Source organism: Trichoplax adhaerens, genomic scaffold, assembly GCF_000150275.1.
Source record: "Trichoplax adhaerens TRIADscaffold_2 genomic scaffold, whole genome shotgun sequence".
In the NCBI taxonomy this organism is placed as follows: Eukaryota; Metazoa; Placozoa; class Uniplacotomia; order Trichoplacea; family Trichoplacidae; genus Trichoplax; species Trichoplax adhaerens.
The window spans coordinates 4,525,098-4,539,315 of NW_002060944.1; the positions used below are offsets into that span (position 1 = coordinate 4,525,098).

Consider the following 14,218-nt stretch of genomic DNA (forward strand, 5'->3'; position numbering starts at 1 on the left):
AAGCACCGGCAAATAAAGCGAATATATTTATAGTACGGAATTCACCTTGATTTATCTTCATGTACAGGACAATAAACTAAAAACTTTAGAAAATGTAATAAATCCCTATACTGTATATTCTACGTGTCTCTGTACATAATGTATATAATTTATTGTATGATTTACAATGCAGTGCAAAGAAACTGTCACATTTACCGAATATTCTGTTTTATATATTACCGCCTTTATTCCCAATTACATGTGTTGAGGTTGTTGGATAGGTAAAACTAGCCGAATCTACTACCTCTTAGTCATAACTTCTATTGGAAAAACTTCTTCTCGTCAAAGGGCGTATAAAAATCTCTCAATACTTAAGTATTTTATCAATCAATTTTGACCGGTACAACTAGGGGCAAACATGTAAATTTATGTATCAAGGTTTAATATGCATCAATCAATCTCACATTGCTATTATCTATCACATATTTGTTTGTAAATGCACGTTGTACTTCTACTACATTTGTTCTGTTTAAACTGTTGGAAATAAAATCTAATTCCTCTATATTACTAACTTGCTTCAAGCTCTAATATCGTATATTAAAAAGTTGTTTTAAAAAAAATGAATTTCCAATTGAACCCTAAGCCTTCCTATTTAGTTAGCTAATTTAAAATTTTACAGAAATATGAATTTAATTAAATTCTTACTAAGTTAATATACATTTTACTGGAATCATATTCAATAGACTCCGGATATTGAACTCTTTTTGACTTTTTATTCGGTTGTATTATTCTTCATTAATTTCCTATCCATAATGTGGATAGCTTCTTCATGGTTATTTTTTTAACTGAATTTAAATCTTGCATTTTGACAAATGTTTACATAGAAGTACCGATCCGGTTTGCTTAAACAGATATTTTTACAACTGTATTTGTTAGAGCAATGTCTTACACAAGTATCACTCTAATTTTTAAATAGCGTTATCTCCCAATTATTGGATAATGATCATTAACAAAGAATGATAGATCGGGTTGAATGTACACTATACGTAGTCGTAATGCAGAAGAAGTCCTTATAATTTACAATCGTCCAAATTTACTGCTTTTAACGCTCGGCATTACGTTGGCACTACATTGCGTCAAGAAAATTGCTATATATCACCTCCATTAGGATTAGTTATACTTATTGCAATATAGATTTGCCAATATTTTTGAGCAAGATCAAATAAACACAGCTTTATACACTTTCCATTCCATTGAAATTATTCGAGATTCGTAGCATAAAGTGCAACGATACCAGCAATGTTATAAATTTTTAAGTAATACTTAATACCAGTTTTCCTTCGTAGCTAATTAGCATGATATTAGTTCCTATATACGTGTACATATATATGTATATATATTTATATGTAACATAGAGCCAAGAATCTAACGTTTTATGGTTCATGAAACCAAGGTAGTTGAAAGTGTGTTGGTGGAAGCGGCTGACAATGTACTGCTTCAAAATCAATGACATATTTCGTAACCTAATATGGGTAATACAATGTAGAGGATTTAGACTCTTAAAAATATATAATATCATATCTGTTATAAAAATTTCTACTAACTAAAAATAAAAGTATTTGAATTTTTGATCCAAACTCCAAATCTTTTCCTTAAATAAGTAAATAATACAGGTTGAATAATAGTACAATTAAAGTAAAGTAATGTAATAGTAAATTGTAATAAATACGTTACCTATTTCCATCGGAAATTGAATTCCATGTTTAATTACGTACTGATCCATGTAAGTCTCAGCACGGATATCCTTCTCAAAATTAAGACTATCCCATACAGCTCCTACAAGAGATAGATCGGAATAATATCATTACATCAATTTAGCACGTCGACACCATAAATCAGATAGTTGCAAAATCCAAACAGGATAGATAAAGTCGCTTACTTCTGCCTTCTTTGTCATCAGCCGAGAGCCAGGCACGAATAATTGGCATGCTCTCATCATCAAACAAATAGGGATACCTAAAATTGGATTCAATTAAGCGTATAGTGCCTTCATTCTTTAATGTGATGAAGATAAAACGTTACTACCGCGAACCTCGACATTAGCAATTGTATGGCTAAGTCGTTTCCTCTATTTGTTCGAATGTCCCCAGGTCTGGTTGAGAGGGATACTAGATTAGATTGTACAGAGTACTTGATAAATTAAATTTAACCATAGTCTACTTACACAATAGAAACTATTTCATCGCGTAAGCGTCTTATAAATAGCACAGGCCCGTGATACCTTTCAAATTGTAACCATCAAACGTTATAATTAATATTGCAAGCTCGAATTATATCGAATACATGCATCAATTTAGTCATACTCTGATAACTGTTCGGCAATATTCAAATTTAGATAGTCCGTAACTGTTGACTTCGTTAAATTGCCTTAATAAGAAATAATAATAGCATTTAAGGATATTACTATATCGAGTGAAATTTGTTCGAAAAATTAACTAACAGAGACTTTCGGGCATTCTGTCGACTGCTAATGGAATCAAATGATCAAAGCTGGCGTCTAAGATCTACCATGTAAATATTAAAGGAATTAAAGAAAGCATTAAAAATTTGCACCCCTTTGCTAAATATGAAATATTGCACAATATCAAAAGAATACTAACAACTGCTTTTACATTCGGGTATAACATAGCGCCTGCAGAAGCACAATAACCTCCTATGATTAATTATAATTTAAAAAAAGTGTAAATAAGCCAGTACTATTTTAAGGCTAAAGAACATGAACGGTAAATGAATCTAATCGTAAATTAAAGAATTTTACCTATCGACCACGAATATAATACAATGTTTTTTATCTCAAACTTTAGTGATGACACAGCGTAAGAAATTACAGCATCAATAGCTAATTTTTCAGATTTGGGAAACGGCAAGCCCTACAAATTAAAAGAGTACCCGTTTATCAAACAGATCCATATCTATAATTGACTTTGTACATTAATATATCACATAATGAAACAAATCATACGATTGCTGGTAGTTTAGTGTAATTATTCATAAATCTATTAATAACTTTACCGAACTATTGGCAAACCCAGGGTGGTTCCATCCCAAAACGGAATATCCACCTGATTGAATGACATTAACAACATGAATTAATAAAATCTTTGAATTATTCAAGGATACATTACGTTCTAATGAAAAGAATAGATTTCTCACATGCTAAAGGTGTTTCCATGCAACCAACTTCGTAATATCCTGCATTACCTTCCGAGCAAATAACCTAAATAGACATGAAATTTTATCGATCGTTAAATACTATTTTTTCATTTACAAGATCAACGTAATATTAATATTACATACCAAGATTTCACCATTCTCTTCAATACTATTTCGTCTATCCACAAATACAGAGTCAAGATTATTACTGTCAGCCGTTCGAAGTTTAGCTCTTTTACCACCAAACTAATAATAATTATTATAACCGATTATTAATTATACACTGTAGTGCTTTTCGATACCTGTTTATTGAAGTATTGAAAAAGCGTCAGGTTATCATTACAACTTTACAGACCTCTTCAACGAGCTTTCGACGTCCCTCATCAAGATATTCCCCTGTTAACGTTGAGTTATTATAAAAATATAAGAGTACAAAAGATATTTTATTGATAACTAATAGCTATGATATCAACAATACCTATGACTGCTTGAAGAAAAGACGTAGACCCAGGAAAAACTGCCCTTCGACCGAATAAATGAGCTAAACAATACCTGATAGCATATTCACTACTTAATAATTGAATTTTTAAGTACGAATATGATGTCTAGTACATTTACACGTATACGTACAATACTTACTTCGTAATTTCAATAGGATAGTTGTTTACTACAGAACCTGGATTACGACTACCATTTTTATTACTGCACGATTCTGGAGTTAATTTCGTTTGAGCACTACATAGACCAGAAAGCGTATATAATATAATATATAAAAAAATAAATGGAATTGAATCATTTAAACAATTAATCTAACATGAAAAATTAAGAATATACCAAACTTACCCAGTTTTACAGTCAGGCTTATAATAGTCAACAGGCCATGCTTTAAAGTCAAAGTCGTATTGAGCAAGCATATTCTGTTTTAAAAATACAACCACAGATTTATAAGTTAAGAAAAACATAAAGTATAAGTTTTCTTATTAATAAGGACACATTCACTCTGACAGGTATACCAGTCAATGATCGATACTCAAAACACGATTAAAGTAATACCCTAGCTCTTGAACTTGGTTCACTCTTCTCCGATTCTCTCAAGATTTTGATAAATTTGCTGTACTCATTATCGTTATAACGTGCTAGGCCTGCCGGTCAACAAATAGATAACGTTATTATTCTGATGCTAGATATTATATATACGAGCAATTGTTCATTGTAATTTCACATCTTATCATAAAAAAAGGCGTCTTGAGATAGTTGATCTAGAACGATATATAAATTTCACATTGACAGACAACATATGTTTTACTACACAGATGTACTGTAATGCATAGTATTCATTAAGTAGTGATAAATGATGAGTCTCGAATAATGAACTGCTTTTAGCTACAATACCTACCCATAGATCTTTGGTAATTATTTACTACTAATGTACAATTTTCTACTTCCTTTTATCATTAGATCTTATTCTTGTGTCATTATAATTGATATATGACCTTAAGGCATTTAGTAGTTATTAAATACTATAATAAGTGATATGTTCTATTAATTAAGATTAATACTGTATGTTGTAGAATGTAATTATCTAGTTTATGCATTCGATTCAATACCTCTTAATAAGTATAGCGATGTTAATAAGGTGCCAATTGATCCTAAAGCTTGTTTACTCAAAATCGGTACTAGTACTTGATGAATAGTGTAGTCTAAAATAAGAATTATTAAGAAAGCAATTTTCAAGAGGGTTGTTTGTGTATTTTAAATTACAGTTAATCAACGATATAATCTCATATCTTGACTTACCGTTTCGATATAGGTAAATGCCAATGAAGGGCAAGTTATAATAGACTAAATTTGTTACAAAGGATATCTATAATTGCAATTAGTTACAGTGGTGAGAACTTTAAATTTTTTATTTATTTCTCATATATGAAAGAAGCCATAATCTACAGTAATACTAGTCTGTATATTTTTACGCACAATTATATTATACAAAAATTTCGAACTTCTTCGACACAGTATGTATATTGCAGATACACTGCAAATATATATATATACATACTCATCAATATTTTACAAGCCCTGCATACTGGACATATCACATTTCCTTACCAATCTTAATAGCCTGTTGCAGTGACGCTCAATCGCATTACCGTGATACTTGTTACCCTAGTAAATTATGTCACAAAATCTGTATTAATATTTACCATAGAATCGAGTTTATCTTATACGCAATTTCGTAAACAAGGTCAAAATAATACACGTTTATAAATGGACATGAATATGAATCACATCATATACGTTGCATATTAGTCTTAGGTTTTTATAATGCCCTACATATAAATTGGTATAATTTAATAATAATACACCTAAGAAATGTTCTAAACGGCTGCTAGCAATATTATTTCATTTTGGCTTGCTATGATTACGTATGCATGCGTATATGCACATAACAGATAGCTAACACTTTAATCATCATAGTATAACAGGATTCTTCAATTCCGGGTGATTATTATTCTCATCCATTTAAGCGACGCTATACAGTAGATGTTATTCGATGAGACTAAATGATAGTAAATAATTAATTACAATCCGACGAGAATATCACTGCTCTAGTAGCTGACCGTATTCTATGTATAGTAAGAAATTTGGTAAGATGGTTTAATTTTCATTATATTATAGTAAATGTAAATTGCCAGTAATCAGAGGATCACTAAATTATCAATAACTATTGTATGTATACTATCGTCGATCACGAGAAGTGAATTAATTGATTCGTTGTAAGATATAATAATCCTCATTCTGCCGTATGCCGTATAGTATAATTACGATCTGATGATAACCCCACTTTGCAGTGTAGGTATAAATTCGCATAGAAGACAATCAAAATAAGGACATACAGAGATACCTCTACTAAATAGGATAGAATCGTTGGAAGAATTAATTAGAATAAACTTTTGCTATAGTTGTGCAGTACTATTAAGAGATGGAATAAGCACGAGGATATCCAATTTTGATCATTGCATCGGTGTCTGAATTGTCAAGAGTAGTGACAATCACTTTACACACAGGCGTTCAGTTGTAGTACGAATACAAGATGCTCTTTGGTTGAATGAAGAGATTATCTGGATGGACTGCTCGTTGCTATCATTAGACTGATGAATATCGCTCGATCATTTGTGAGATTCTTGATAACAATGGCTGTCATTTCCAACACATTGATACTAGTGTATCGAGAGTTGATAATATATTATTCTTGAATTGAATGAACATATTGTAGGCGCTTATTAGATTGCTTTATTCGTTCATGGTAGTCAGTAGAGTCATTACTTTCGATGAGATATGATCATATTGTATTTTCAAGACCGTCGTTGCTAATCTATTCTCTACTATCGTCGTACAGTACAATTGAATATAAGAGTAGAAATCCCTTGATCATGTAGAGATGATATTATACAAGTGTAGACAGATTCTAGAAGTGGATGTACTTGTAGTCTATGTGTTATGCACAGGTAGCACCTAAATGCAATTTGCAAGCAAAGATTGGACTCTTTTTAACTGTAGCGTTACTCTAGGATAGGGACTTTTTCATTACCTTTTTATCTTTAGTACCATAAATATAGTGCAATTTAGGTCCAAACAAATAATGATGAAAAGCCTGCAATCCAGTAAGTCTGTCCGCCATAGTCTTGAGCCGATATTGCTAATTCTTCGACAATACTGGTCAGTAGTTTGGGCAAAGTCTCCCCAGAAATTATTCGATTTCCAGAATAAACTACCGTACCGTGCTGTACCTTACTGTGCAACCACGCATACCGTACAGTGCAGCATAGGAGTTAAACACTGTACGACATCGAGTTTTATGCGTTTACTACGGTACAGTACGCCAACTCCCTTCTGGGCCAACATACAGTACAGTACAGTACTGTACAGTAGATTTCAGTGTACAGTACAGTACTCCCGAAAGTTGCTAGTACTGTACACTGTAGGACTTTTTGCAGTTCTTACTGCACTCGGATACTGCAATAACATTTTCTACGTAGGAAAGGGCAGTGAAAAGTATTTCTCTCTCAATGACAGCTTAGCGCTTTCTGGAAATGAAAGTATATTGTGTCATTTTATACCATTTTATACGTAGGGAAAGGCAGTGAAAAGTATTTCTCTCTCAATGACAGCTTAGCGCTTTCTGGAAATGAAAGTATATTGTGTCATTTTATACCATTTTATACGTAGGGAAAGGCAGTGAAAAGTAGTTCTCTCTCAATGACAGCTTAGCGCTTTCTGGAAATGAAAGTATATTGTGTCATTTTATACCATTTTATACGTAGGGAAAGGCAGTGAAAAGTAGTTCTCTCTCAATGACAGCTTAGCGCTTTCTGGAAATGAAAGTATATACTTCTGCAGTTGTTACTGCAGTCGGATACTGTGTCATTTTATACCATTTTATACGTAGGGAAGGGCAATGAGAAGTATTTCTCTCTCAATGACAGCTTAGCGCTTTCTGGAAATGAAAGTTATCTATTTCGATCACATATAGAACGAAAATGTTAGGGTTGGGGACTTAGGGTACTGTATGTTAGCCCCGCAATTTCATCATCTTCTTAGTCTATTGTACGCTCTTCTACTGTAGTATATTCCTGTACTGTATGTACATTGAGTGTACAAGTCTCCCTTTTTATGTCGTTGTTTTGTTGCCGTAGTACAGTACATTCGCGATCAATTTAGAGTCATTAAATGGAGTAAAATGTAACACGAAACCGATAAAACCCGATCGAATGATTCATTTTTGAACCCGAAATGAGTGCAATTGCTATACTATTCAAACACTTACTGTATCGCTCTAGAAATTCTTAATCCGAATCCCCCCTCGAGTCGGCTTCAAGTCGGGTACCGATAAAACCCGATTAAATTATTCATTTTTGAACCCGAAATGAGTGTAATTGCTATATTATACAAACACTTACTCTATCACTCTAGAAATTCTTAACCCGAATCCCCCTCGAGTCAGGTTCAAGTCGGGTACCGATAAAACCCGATCAAATTATTGATTTTTGAACCGAATCTCCCCTCAAGTCGGCTTCAAGTCGGGTTTCGGGTTGACTTGGAAGGATACCGATTATTATGCTGTACAGTAGAAGACTCTACTAACCAAGTACATGGTATATCGAACAGGATCAAATAGATGTTGATTATTATACAAGTAGAGAAAACGAACTCAAAGTGAAGACTACTCTACAGTGCTCTATACTTTACAGTAAAAGAAAATTAGGATCCTTCCATCTGTATACAGTACACTATATGGATATCGTTTTTTATTTGCAGCTAGCAGAAAACATGGCAATTCCATCAATTTTGTCAACCTTTCAGTATCCCTAAATCTATATGGAAGTTGAATAAATACAGTACAGTAAACAGAGCATAATGATACTGTATATACAGGCGTAAAACTTCTTCGATATTGGCTAAAACAGTGTGGAATAGAAATGCAAAGGTAGTAAATTTAGATACATATTGGAAAATTCATCAACTTTCGCATTATACGAGTATTTATTAAGGAGGTAATATTGGTATAGCGAGTTCACATTGTTTACTTTGCACCCGCTTCCATGTTTAGTTCCCAGTATTGACTCAATGACATAGCGCACGATACATACACAGATTATAACATGAATGATAGAGGCTAGAGAAATCAGAACCGCGGGAGTGGGATTATACGAGTATTCCATAATTTTTGATCATACAAGCTTTATAATATAAATATGCAGGTTATGAATCACTGCTTTCGGGAAATAGTACGAGTAGGAAGTACACGGCATTCCAATCCTTCCAGTAGAATTGACGCTGCGCTGTGGGGAAATTTACTGTATCGATATCTATCGATATAGTAAGAGTAGGAAATACTCGTACATGGTGTTTTAATTCTTCCCATAAAGTTAGCGTTGTATTATAGGGACATTTATTGCATCGATATTGCTAGTAGATGAGAGGATACACTAATTACCGTGATTACGCACATTGCATACCAATCATAGACTGCGCTAGAAAACATAGTGATTTTCGAATACTTAGCATAGAAGGCATATGGAATGGTGTACCACTTTGACAGCCTATATCCAGGAACCTCTCTAGTCAAAAGAAAAGATGGACGCAAAATGACCGTTTCCGACGGTGAACGATTGTTTTGTGTCCCTCTTTTGCTCGACTTGAAAAGCCTCTACTATATCCCAAGTTTTATACCATTTCCAAAGAGTGAGATATTGCATCAACGCAATTAAAACCATATATGAAGTATGTGGAATCTTTGAAAATGGCATAGCACTCGGGATATAGCCTGTCAGAGAATAAGCCATTTACGCTAAGTATCCGGAATATCACTGTAAGTTCTGGCGCCCCTAATGCCAATGCGCTTATAGCGAAGATTTCAGCTATTGATAAGCGGGTAAGGGCAAAGAAGTAAAAATTGATAGTGTCAAGACTGCACGTCTTCTAGGTGCGTATATCGATTGAAACGCAGTAAAATGGCTATCTATTAAACCGAAATTATCATAGAACAATGTGATAAAAGTCGCATATCATCATTTATCTATGAACTATTAATACGAAGGTAAAAAATAAGAATTAATAGCATAAAATTTGTGAAGGAGCGACTGTCGCGAATAATCATTAAAATATTCGTATGTATATCATTACACTATACACTAAGTTTAAACCGTAGCGTAATATCATGTCTGATAATTATAATTACAATAGATAAGTTATAAGTTATGATAATCATAAATTACAAATTATCAACATGCTATGTTATCAAAATACTTGTATGTGTTGTGTCTAGCAATTTAGTAAACTTAAATATCTGTATAGTATGACGCTGCTATGATACAAGATGATCCGCTACTATTACACCTAGAATCTTATAAAAGGAAAGTCTTAAGACTTCTTCGGCATTGTTTTACGCGATCATTCAATTACTCCGCTTATGCATGTACAGATCAAGCTTCAATAAAATCAATTAACTAGCAGTAAAGCGCGAGCTGCATTTTATGAAAAGGATCTCGGATCAACCTCAAGATCCACCATAGCGACAATCTTAAATTACAATATTTGAAATTTTAGCAAATTTTTTCACCTAAATATCAACAACCTATTTTGCCCTACCATGCAGTATGAAACCTGTATAGATTATTACCCATATCGGTTATCATTCACAACAGTATAATAGTAAAATTATGAAAGATCTTGATTTCGTATCAGCTTTATACTTAATTTAGCTGTATCGGTGTGTAATTGATTATAAATATTATATATTAATATCTTATCTGAAGTACTCGACCTGTCTCACATGAATCTGAATATCGTAATATTATTCTAAGTATCATCTATATTATGTTATCTTGGTCTTGTTAAAAGGTATCTACTTGATAAGGATATCAGAGCTAACTTTTTGTAGGACTGGTTATAAATTTCGTATCCAATTTATGACCTTATAGAATAATTTCGCTAATTTTAGCTCTAAAATTAATAGAATACTTTAGGTTAAGTTAATAAAGGCGTACTTACGGTATTTTAGATTAGTTTATTTCCGTGAATAGACATAATATCTTAACCCATTTATAATACATAACTTCATTTCAAGCATAAAAGAACATGCAACATGCATTACACTATTTCAAACCGGCTAGAAAAATAAGTATGCTTATTTTCGTACTCTTAATGCGTGAATATAGTTATTTGCAAGATTTTCCTTCAAAAAGAGGGTATATAATGATATATAACATTTATATTATTAATCTTGTTGCGTATAATTTATTCATGAAGAAGTTAACTCAAAGTTATTTACGTTACCGAAAATTTGTATATTCCATTATTAAAGTTATAGCCATTAACTCACTAAATTGATCGTTTATTAATTAAGCATAGTTTTATTACCAATTAAGATGACATCATTGATCCTTGTTATACGAGTATATCCTGAGTGTCAATATTAACTATCCTATCTATCCGCCATCTTTATCATCTCTGTCTAGATACATTGTCTAGTAGATGACATCCTTTTAGGCTCAAAAGTTAAATTCTATGCCAATAATCCAATCAGTACAGAATTGACTTTAGTAGCATTACCGCATCATTTTTCAATTGATCGAACTAGTAAACATTTTTAGAACTAAGTAGAGACGAAGATTTTCCTAACAGTGTCTTTTTGTAGATGTAGTACCATACTTTAGCGACACATTACATGGTTTCAGATTAAAGGTTTGGCTCATATCTAGATCCCATTTAAGTTGCTGTGGCGCTTTTAGGAGGTTCCAACTAATTAAGAACATCAGTAACTGCTGACTAAAACCACTATAAAATAACGGAAAACCAGTCATAATAGCTACCATTTTTATGATAAGTCTCCAAATTTGCTTTGTATTTATTTAAAGTTGAAACTCAACGTTTATCTTGTACGCTCGCATTAGAGAGTAATTGTGGTAAATATTTAAGGTCTTCCTCTGTTCAGTAATATAGATTTATTCAATTGTTCGTTTAGATTTTTAAGTCGTTGATGCCTAAGATTGTAATATATTATCTATTGTGGAACTAAATTAAATTTTATTTAGTAATCGTAAAATAACGAATCATTTAACATTTTATTTGATAGCAGTTTAAAGAATTTCATAAAGCGTTGATTCAATACACAGTAGTAAGTCTTTGGTTTGCTAGTAATAGATCATACATTACCTTAACTGCGACTGAAATTACAGACAAGTTATAAATTTGAAAACCATTACCCACTTTGTCACAATATAACTGCCAAAAAAATTTGAAAATTTTTTTTCTGTTATTATTCTTATTTTAAAGTCTCAAAATGAACTTATACTGTCAATGATTACTTGAAACATAATCCTCAGGTGGCCAAAAAAGGACGAACCATAGCTTCATAATCTCGATGGGACAAGCTATTACGCTAAAATGCATGAATGGATGGATTAGCGCTATGATTGTTAAATAATTATGATGTTATCAACAGTCACTGTCAATCATACTGATTCAAATTCATGCATGTATGGCATTTAAACTATGCTGTCGTGAATTGAAGTTATTATAACATTGAACTAGTTTTAGAAAAAAGAATTTAAAATAAAAGCAGTTGGAGGCCAAAGTCTTGGATTAATATATAATTAAACAAAGAACTGATACTGAATCCAATTATTTTATTAGTCGTCAGTAAGTATACGACGGAAAATATATTACACGATTTGTTTATGGCTACGTATACAAACTCAGCCAATATATTGATAAACACGTTAATTTAAATTGCTTGCGTGTACTATAACGGAAAGGTATGCTTCGGTCTTATGTAGTTAAGACACTAAATGTATTGATCATCTGTATCTAAAGTCGAATTTCTCCAAAGAACTTTAAGTGTAAATAAAATAAAATGACGAATATCGAATTATTTGCTCTAGCTACGGTATTGACATTAATGATAACTTGATATCTCAGCACATTATCGATACTAACTTATCTTTTAGCTTGGAATATTATCTACACATATTCATTCATTCATTCATTTACTCAAAATATCACAAAATGTTATGATTGGACAGGAAAAAATTATATAGATACCACGATGAAGTACAACTAGATATGAACGCATTAAAATATCATGGTCTTTAGTTAACTATGATCTCAGCTTGATGATGGAAACTCTATTGACAAATACGTAATATTCGCACAAGTGTACTTTAAGCTGAACCTATTTATTAAATGATATGAACGTAGAAAGAAAGACTCAACTGATATGACAGACATGATAAACTATGGAAATTAAAATATTACCATCATTCAAATTTGCTAACAATCAATCTTATTTAGCATTGATAACTGCCTTGCCAAAGACTAGTTGACCCTATCAATGATTAGCTATAACATTTATGAATTTTTCTATCATTTACAGTACATATCCCGGTACATGTTAAGTACTTGCAGGTAAAGCAAAAAAGTAAACTGTAGTATGATCGCATATTAATAATAAGTGAGAATGAAGTATGATGAAAGGCTGTAATTGCTGTTTTATTTTATTTTATTATCTTATAAAGCTAAAGATGATTTAGGATTTTCTAGGTTACGAAAAATATGCAGTGTCTTGTCCAGACATTAGAATTTGAATGAATGAAACAAGTTGATTTGAATATCATTAACATAATAATTTGATTTAACTAGTGTTGCTAACAACAGAAAATATAAAGGGTGTGTAGATTAAGAGCTTGCTATCTTTAAATTAATCTTTGGACCTCTTAGTTATTGGTAATACCGTAATACTAATCAAAAAATTTTGTACCCCTTTTACAGTTAATGATACAATTCAGAATTACACAAGGACTGACTGCTGCAAGTTAATCCACCCAGCAAACATTCATTCGGACATTTCGTATTTGCATCGCAATGAGTTATTCTACAATCTGCTTGATTCTAAAATACGAGCGATTTTAATAAATTAGTTAATTCAGAGCAACTGACATCAAATCGACATCGACTAGATTGAGCAATACTGTTAAAAAAATTTTTATTTTCATTCCCAAAAGTATTTTTCATCACTTACCAAGCGTGTAAGAAACTCTTCTCTCGATTTGCTTAAAATGAAAGCCCTCCATACTTCATGATCACGCTCTCTTTCCAAGCCTTGTGCAAAAATTGTAACCACGAAATAAACGAGTAATGTGAAAATAATGGCTAGCGAAGATTTCATCTTTGTCTACGTCACTGGTTCAACGTAACTGCAAATAGTCCGGATACGGTCCGTGTACGAATAATTTATACAATCTAATTAATATGATTAATCGTTTATTAAATTGCGTTTTTTTAAATTTTAACTTGCTGTTAGCTAGCACTTCACCGGTAAATATTAGATTAAGTTATGATCTGGGACTGATAACTGTAGCCTATATATATGCAACAGTAGCTCGCCAATAGGTGTAATTGAATATTATGCCCTTATTATGTTCCTATAAATGACTTAATGATCACATAGCGATGATTGCGATAGTTT

The 14,218-nt window shown here is 32.2% G+C and overlaps 1 protein-coding gene across 1 annotated transcript; it reads right to left on the reverse strand.

Moving 5' to 3' along the window:
- Positions 1 to 1,412: 1,412 nt before the first annotated feature.
- TRIADDRAFT_53422 (uncharacterized protein) lies at positions 1,413 to 6,871 on the reverse strand (the record flags this gene model as incomplete). The annotated part of the gene is made up of 20 exons (XM_002109937.1): positions 1,413 to 1,502; positions 1,584 to 1,630; positions 1,714 to 1,815; positions 1,919 to 1,995; positions 2,072 to 2,147; positions 2,480 to 2,543; positions 2,640 to 2,692; positions 2,798 to 2,909; positions 3,052 to 3,101; positions 3,193 to 3,256; positions 3,337 to 3,438; positions 3,548 to 3,588; positions 3,671 to 3,744; positions 3,832 to 3,927; positions 4,036 to 4,109; positions 4,246 to 4,334; positions 4,800 to 4,892; positions 4,990 to 5,056; positions 5,299 to 5,355; positions 6,782 to 6,871. The coding sequence occupies 20 exons, from the start codon at positions 6,869 to 6,871 to the stop codon at positions 1,413 to 1,415; spliced, it is 1,518 nt and encodes a 505-aa protein (XP_002109973.1).
- Between the last annotated feature and the right edge of the window lie 7,347 nt (positions 6,872 to 14,218).